Below are 8,581 nucleotides of genomic sequence, written 5' to 3'. Positions count from 1 at the left end.
TGTCCTGCTTATTTTTTTCAAATTTCATCCTAGAAATCCTTGTATTGTAGTACCTCAGAAAAATGTGACGAAAATATTCAACTTGGCTATCATGTGTAAAATCATACAAGTGTTCGGTAAACAGGAAGTTGTCAATTGATCAATCTGAAAAAGCATCACACGGTATAGCTGACTTATATAAATCCTGAAACCAAATTTCAGAAATCCTTGAATTGTAGTTCCTGAGAAAAATGTGACGAAAATTTTCAACTTGGCTATCATGTGTAAAATCATACAAGTGTTTGGTAAACAGGAAGTTGTCAAGTGATGAATCTGAAAACGCATCACACGGTATGGCTAACATATATTAATGTTGATACCAAATTACAGAAAGGGTGGATGTGTAGTTCCTGAGAAAAATGTGACGAAAGTTTCATGGGACGGACTGACGGACGGACTGACAGACAGAGGTAAAACAGTATACCCCCCCTTTTTTTAAAGCGGGGGTATAATTATACATAGAGATGGATTGGAACTTACTGTATAAAGCACTGAATCTCTATTCTTCCATGTGTTGGCAATAACTTTTGTTAGTAACATATCAAACAGATCTGCCATATATGAGCAGCTGTCACATCGGCTGTCATGTTCATGGTCACATAATCCTCTAAAGCATGGATCACTTGTGCTCAAAGCATATGGTGCACAATGGTCAGCAACTGTTGAAGTTTGCCTCACATGAATCTGAAAATTTAAAGCTACACTGTATGTTCATGATAATATTTTGTGCAAATAAATTTCCTAAAATACCTTCAATGACATTTATTGGTTGTCTAGTGTCCAGTGGCAAGAAAGATGCATATATAAAGGACTTTGTTATGATTGATGAATAATAGTCATGCTTTGTACTAGACCATCAAATATTGATTAAGCCAGATTTTTAATTTTCTAACTCACAGGACAACAGTTTACAGAGACATGTCGAACAAATCAATCTCTGGGCCAGCAGTCTGTTTTTTCTCCAAAATGCTATGTGTTAAAAGTGTGGAATTTTTTAATGAGCTAACACATAACAGAAAAGTTCACAAAAAGACATATCTCCTCACTTGGACCTGAACACATTATTCAAAATCAGTTTACCAGTCTTTGTTCTTTTAATCCTTGAGGCATGAATAAAGCAGAGAATCAGCAAAAATATTTTTTTAGTTTTTGGACTGACCCTGACAGGGTTCGAACCCACAATCTCTTGTATTTAAGGTGGACATACTGACCATTACATCATCGCTGCTGTAATTTTAAAATAACATAAGAAAATGCTCAAATTATTAAAAAAAAACAATTACTTTCATATCTGTTTTTAAGTACTGCTTTGCCTCCTGAAGTCTTGCTTTCAGTGCTTGTGTATACTCAGGTAATAGGACAACTAATTTCTCCAACTCAACAAAAGCCCTGCCTCCCTCTGTTATGTAATTGTCAAGTCCTTCCATACTTTTTCTCACTGATGCTGCACACTCATCTAAAAGTTTATATAGGGTGCTTGTGCCTGCAAACATAATCAACATTTTAAAGATGTTATTGATAAATTTAAATCAAAAGCACATCAATGTGAAAATATTTTTAATCTAATAAAGCCCATTGTACACTGGTAATGTATATTTAGAGTTAATTTTTTACATGTTCTGCATATGCACCTTACATGTATTATATAGTCTTTTTGTGCATAGGAAGACATATTATTGTAGTCTGTATAACGTAACGCATCCTTTTGTGGCATATAAGACTACATAATATTTAGAATGACAATAATAAACTTTATTTTTTTACCTTATGTGTCTCAATTGGTGTGTACCATTTTATGACATGACAATGTTCCATTTTTTATTAAATTATTTCCCACAATATTCAGAGGTCAAGACTTCACTGTTTTCCAAATTATGATATAACTATAAAGCATATATGTGGATGAAATCTATGAGACTTATTACATATTTATGTCAAGTTCAATTGAAGGCTGAATTTGCGTTTACCTTTAAAGAGTTATGCCCCTTTGTGTCTAAAAGCGGGAAAATTGGGTATCTGTATTATAAGGATTGACTTTCTTAAGTTTAGGATAAACTTACCTAATGGTTTAACCTGATCTTCTTCACACAACTGGTTATACTGTTTGATGATGGAAACTGGTGCAATGGATCGAACTACATTTGGTATATTTCTGATCTCTCCAGTTGATAATCGTAGAGTTTTATCCCCAAATGGTAGGTCCTTAATGATTTGATTAGATGTTATAAAATCTATAAAATGTTCTAAACATTTGGCATCAAACTTCTCTCTCTGTTGTTTTGAGGGCTGAACTGGCTGTCCTGCACCTGACTTTTCTGTGTGTCTTTTAGCCTCATAGTACCTCCATTGTGTAATATTGGGAATCATCTATAAAAAAATAAATAAAAACATGACAGTTTTTTTCTTTTTAGATACTTTTGTATTTGAAATCACAAAGAGCAGAGCACTCACTTAGAAGTTTTGCCTATTTCCCTTGCCGTATCATTGATTTTATTTTAAAAGTCTGTAACATGAAGGTTTTGCAACTATCACATTAACTAAACTAACTTTTAGATGCATGATTTTTTATTAGTTTAACTAGTGGGTTTGAACTAGCTGTAGATGATTTTAAGTACTCACAGATCAGTAATTAGGATATTTTGTTGATGGGATATAATATACAAGTACCGGGTGATGTGCACTCTGTTTTTGCTTAACAGATGTATGTTATTTGTATCCATCTGATAAGCCTTTTTCAACTGATTTTTATACAATTATAATGTTTTTCTCGTAATTATTATGTATTGGTAACATTTTGTCGTTGCAATGGGATTTTATTCTTGAATTCTTGGGGTTCTTAGATGTTGACTGTAACAAAGTACTAAGTTTTTGTATATAAACTAGACTGTTTGTTTTCTAGTTTGAATTATTTTACATTTGTCATTTTAGTGTCTTTTATAACTTTGAAGTATGAGCTTTACTCATTGTTGAAGGCCATACAATGAACTAAAGTTGTTAATTTCTGTGTCATTTGGTCTCTTGTGGAGAGTTGTCTCACTGGTAGCCATACCACATCTTTTTTTATAAACAAAATCAATGTTGTATGATAGATATATAGTCAAATGAAGCAGGCCTGACATACATTTGTCCCTTACAATCTTTCCAAACACTAAATACAATTGACCTGTTGCTTAAAGTATCAAATATAATCTAACAAACTGACAAATTTAGCAAAAAATTTCAATGACCAATGAACCATGAAAATGACTTCAAGTCAGATAATACTTTACAGACAGACATGTATGTATACTTCACAATTATATTAATTGTTCCATACACTAAACATAGCTGACCTATTGCTTTAAGTTTTTGGAAAACCGACCAAAACACAAAAACCTAACAATGATTGAATGAATAGTGAAATATAAAAACGAGGTCAAGGACAGATGACATTAAATGTAAGACATTTAGTCTAAAATTAACCTTCACAAAAAATATAGTACATGTAATTCTATCTAAGAATAATCCTTACCTTTCTTAATGCATCATAGTTTAGTTGCTCAGTGAGGATAGATAAGACCTGTCGTCTGAACATCCATGTATCAGCCTTAGTGTATATTTCTAGAAGAGTCTTCGTGGTATTGTCTTTCAATGATTCTGGATAAAGTTCAGCTTCTAGAAATGGTGCCTCACCTGGATAAATTGTTTCAAAGTTAAGGCACTGCCTAGCCTTCAGTTTATATCTCTGAATGGTTCTTGCACTAGCACTCTCCAAAGGTCCCTGGATCTTCTTTACTGGACTAATTCCAGACAGGCTTAAAAATTCATTAAGTTTATCTAATTTTTCAATCACACAAACTGACGCCTCTGAAACCTGACTTCCCCCTGCAAGTGACTGGTCTGTTTCCTGACTGAGGACTAAATCATCTAAACACTCTTTCGCCTGTAATTTACATTGTACATTAATTGACATTGATCACTGTAGTGTAAAAATAAGGTTGTGTGACTAATAAACTGATCTTTTTATGAAAAAACAAATCCCAACAAGAATGTATCCATAATACACTGATGCCCCGCCCCTTTTGCACTGTCATTTTCTATGTTTAATGGACAGTGAAAACATCATAAAAACTCCAATTTGGCATACAAATTATAATGATCATATCAGAGGGAACATGAGTACTGAGTTTCAAGTTGATAGGACTTCAACTTCCTCAAAATATCTTCATGTATCTGGAACAAAATATTTAACCTGAAGTGGGACAGTCAGACAGACATGACAGACAAACGGACACACAGACCAGGAATCATAATGCACATAAATAGGGCTTAATTATTGTTTTACATGTTCAGTTGTATGTTACACATGTACATGTCATCAAGGTTTTCTTAACTGCAGAGGCGGATTTAGGGGGGGCCGGGGGCCTGGGCCCCCCTTTTTGGGAAAAAATTTGGTTGCTTATATAGGAAATCATTGAAGCATGAATGAAGCGGCCCCCTCTTAGGTCAGTCAGTGGGCCCCCACTTATGAAAATTCCTGGATCCGCCACTGTTAAACTTTTTTATACTCCATGTTCCTAAATTCAAGAGTATTTTAGCTTCAAGTAACTTGACATATTTTTAAACTTTCGCTATAATCTGAAACAGTAATGCATTCAACTACATTGACCTTGACCTATTTGTACATAAATTAGGCCGTTAGTTTTCTCGTTTGAATTGTTTTACATTGTCATTTCAGGGCTTTTTATAGCTGTCTATGCGGTATGGTCTTTGCTCATTGTTAAAGGCCATACAGTGACCTATAGTTGTTAATTGCTGGGTTATTTTGGTATCTTGTGCAGAGTTGTCTCATTGGCAATCATACAACATCTTCTTTTTTTATTTTTAACATATTTTTGCTTAACACTGTAACAAGATGAACATTTTTTTTATATAACTTTGTAAATAATCACAGATTTTACTGATTTAACTACATGTTACATGTAGCTTGAAAAATTTAAGGATGGTGGGGCTAGTTGTTTTTCGATAATAGCTTATTTGTAAAGCTAAATATGGAAAAGTATGACATGTTTGATCTGATATACAATATTAATCATATCTTTCAAAAACATTTCATGGTATTTACCTTTCTTTTTCTCCTGTTAGTAATAGACATACATGTATGCTCTTCATCTGCTTCAACCTGCAAACATTCAATAAAGAAATGCATTTACTTTTAATATCAGGCTCAAACTTGCAAATTGTGTTGTTGTTGAAGGCCTTACTTTGATCTATGATGGTTTAGTTTTACAAATTGTGACTTGGATGGAGAGTTGTCTCATTGGCAGTGACGGGCACTCTTCCATTATCTAGTGTAAAGTTTGTTTGACCATCATGTACATGTATATGTATATGCAAGAATTACAGCTAATTTCCAAATGCTTGTAGAGTAAAACTTTGGCTAGCTTGTTTGCTTTGTAATTAAGATTGACATCTGCAAACAATATAGGCATGCATTATCAAAGCAGTACATATCATATTTAAATTTGATTGCAAGTAATTCAATTAAAATTGTCACTATACAAACAAAGCCAGCAAGCAAACAAAACTGAAAGTCTTACCCTACATGCATTAGAAAATTAGCTGTAAAGTCTTTGTTTGTCAGAAATTGGATGTGTCACAGTTATAGTATTTGGATTTGAAAGTATATATTGTAAACATACATGGTCAGGTTGACTAGTTATCTACTGTAGTTCTGCTGCTAAATTTTGGTACATTATCTGTCATTTCATGGTCAGATATATGTGTCTCTTGTCTCCAATAGGAATGCTGATCACCCTGGAAAAATGTGTATATTTTAACTGACTTCCCTCTAGCTATTTTTAAACATGTATATCATTGCAGTTTGACATCAATTTTGTAAAGTTTTATAATTGTATACCTGGTATGAAGTTTCATAGAAAAACTCAGAATTTAGAATCATGTACTGTCTCTGGTGGCCATATTTTATAAATTTGGAATTGTATCATTATCTGCCTAATGACATGCAGTCTATATATATATATATATTTATGTACAAAGATGTACTTAATACGCATAGGTGTATCAGGAAAAGGGGGGATTTGGTTGATTATGTGGGGAATCACTGAAGCATGACTGCAGAGCCCCTCCCCCTTAGGTCAGTTCAAGGGATTATGAAAAGTTTTGGATCTGCCATCTGATACTAATATGAATAAAAGTGATTTTTAAAAAGTTAACTTGAAGTAGGTGTTTCAACATAAACAGTACTACTAGCATATTAAAATTCCTTGAATTACAAGTGCAGTGAATACATGTACATGTATACATTTTGTATACCACAGACAATACTCAATTGTTGTTTACTTTTACAAGAGTTTCCTTAAAACATAATTATATTTGATCTTACCTGCACTATTTTAGAAACATCTAAAGATAATTCCTCACAGTGAGCTTGTTTCAATAGACTTTTTCTGCACTTTGTACAAAGACCTGATTTTTTTTAAAAATAATATCATTGAAGTTGCCTCAACAAAATCATAGATGAAAATATTGTCATGATTGTGTATTTTTTAATGTACATATAATCCGAGACTCCTAAACACATACCCTGGTACATACATGTATATGTAAAAAAAATAGATGCACAAGTACATAATATTGTATGATATATAATTATTCTTTTAGACTTAATCAAGTTTATTAAGTTTTGTAAGTGATTAAAAAGGCCAATATAAAATATGTCTGTTAAATGTAGCATGCTGAAATAATTTAACTTCTTTTCATTGATTTTTTTTCATATAAGGCATTGTGACTTTATACTGAAGTAAATATACATTTAGTGAAAAATACTTTGGGTTAGATGGAAGGCAAGCTAAATGCATACAGGATGAATACATAATACATACATTTGTAATGATGATAAACAATGCATGAATAGGCCATACATTGACCTATAATGGTTTACTTTTTAAAAAAAAATGTTATTTGGATGGAGAGTTGTCTCATTGGCACTCACACCACATCTTCCTATATTATATAAAGACCTACTGTAGACATTGTAGGCATTGACACACTGAGACAGATTTTATAATTTGAAAGTTTACTCCAAACAAGTAACATATATGGTATGAGCAAATGGCTGTTGGTTTATAAAATTTGTATTTCTTAGTAAAGAAAAAGGCTATTGTGTCGTCCGATCACAAATGTTTTGCTTAGGAGTGATGTCCAATGCAATATCATGGCATATGGGACCACCATAAAAATCATTGTGATAGAAAGGAGGTACACAATGACAATTGAGGGCCCTCATGGGGTTTTTGATTATGTGATTACTTGGCCGTTTTTTTAATGATTATTTGATTATTAAGCCAAATATTTCATGATTATTTGATTACCTAGGACTGTATTTTTAGTTTATGATTATTTGATTACTAAAGATAAGCAAATATTTAATGATTATGTGATTATATTGGCAAAACAATTGTGATTATGTGATTACTAGGACCCCCCATGAGGGGCCTCACAATTGTATGCTTAAAACATGAAAGATTTTATGCAAGTGTCATTGAATTTTGTTTTTCTAGGAATTTGCAGGTAAGGGAAAGTGTTATGATGACCCCCTTTTTAATGGTCACCCCATGAAAACCTGCATTAAATAAATTTCGTACTTACCAGTTCCAACAGGTAAAACAATTCCAGTGTTGTTAAATATAGTTTTCACTTGAGGAGATGATATATATCTTTCTGTTTTGCAGTTCTGGCCTGAATGGTAACATACAACACTTGGTACACTGCAGTGTCTTTTCATACATCGTTTCTTGTATGCATTTCGAAATTCATGTACGTGTGAAGAACAAATGTTCTTAAACAATAAAAACCCAGTTCCTGGTGAAATACCACATGAAGTCCAAAAAATAGATTGATCCTCGGTATTGAAAGTGTCAATAGTATACAGTTCAGATGAACATTCCAAATGGGGAAAATCTGGCAGGGAAGATTTAGAAAAATTACAAGTTCTGCTCTCATTCAACCCTGCCATCATGCATGGCAAATCATACCAGGGTTGTTATAAGTTATACCACAGTTTTTAAATACTACATGACAATCACCATCAACAGTTTTCTCTGTAAAACAAAATTAACTGGATCTATCATCTGGAACTTTGTTTATGTTTTCCCGCCTATTTGTACTTCGTCTTCTTTTCTGTATCTTCCTCCTGCTAATGAGGAGTACATCCAAACGGATTTTAAGAATTATTTGGCTTATATTACACGGGCACAAATATCAATATAGAATGTGAGGCTTATGTTACACGGCACAATATAATCCATTTTAAAAGTATTCCATATAAAATGTTATTTTAAAACTTCTATCATAAAACTATTCACAGTTTTAAATGTTAATATATACAGACTAAAAATTTCAGACTGAAATCTTTAAAAGCTTAAAAGATATCATATAAATGGTTTTGTAATCAGCATAACACAGCAAGACAAGGCCACTATATTTGCTACTGTCATTCTAGCAAGCAAGCCAAGCCATACAGATTAAGCCATTCAATAAT

At 32.8% G+C, this 8,581-nt stretch overlaps 1 protein-coding gene and 1 long non-coding RNA gene across 2 annotated transcripts; both read right to left on the bottom strand.

The window, feature by feature from the left end:
• Positions 1-474: 474 nt before the first annotated feature.
• LOC139525294 (uncharacterized) lies at positions 475-3,724 on the bottom strand. The gene is made up of 4 exons (XM_071320497.1): positions 3,551-3,724; positions 2,100-2,406; positions 1,323-1,522; positions 475-723 (listed from the first exon to the last, which is right to left on the bottom strand). Exons 1-4 carry the CDS (start codon positions 3,611-3,613, stop codon positions 475-477), a joined length of 819 nt encoding a protein of 272 aa, XP_071176598.1. The 5' UTR covers positions 3,614-3,724.
• Positions 3,725-3,732: 8 nt separating this feature from the next.
• Positions 3,733-8,204, bottom strand: LOC139524715 (uncharacterized). The gene is made up of 5 exons (XR_011664835.1): positions 7,690-8,204; positions 6,425-6,507; positions 5,721-5,835; positions 5,144-5,200; positions 3,733-3,961 (listed from the first exon to the last, which is right to left on the bottom strand). It is a non-coding gene; the product is annotated as an uncharacterized lncRNA (long non-coding RNA).
• Between the last annotated feature and the right edge of the window lie 377 nt (positions 8,205-8,581).

The sequence above is a fragment of the Mytilus edulis genome, chromosome 5 (assembly GCF_963676685.1).
Source record: "Mytilus edulis chromosome 5, xbMytEdul2.2, whole genome shotgun sequence".
In the NCBI taxonomy this organism is placed as follows: domain Eukaryota; kingdom Metazoa; phylum Mollusca; class Bivalvia; order Mytilida; family Mytilidae; genus Mytilus; species Mytilus edulis.
Note: the sequence above shows the minus strand (reverse complement) of the source record. Positions and strands in the feature narration are given on the sequence as shown.

Bases quoted from the DNA above. Each gene is read 5' to 3' on its own strand.
- LOC139525294 (XM_071320497.1), bottom strand. From the start codon at position 3,613: ATGTTCAGACGACAGGTCTTATCTATCCTCACTGAGCAACTAAACTAT. The intron at 2,407-3,550 runs GTAAGGATTATT...ATTTTTTTATAG, and splicing joins ACTATGATGCATTAAGAAAG to ATGATTCCCAATATTACACA. The intron at 724-1,322 runs GTAATTGTTTTT...TTAAATTTTCAG, and splicing joins ACTTAAAAACAGATATGAAA to ATTCATGTGAGGCAAACTTC.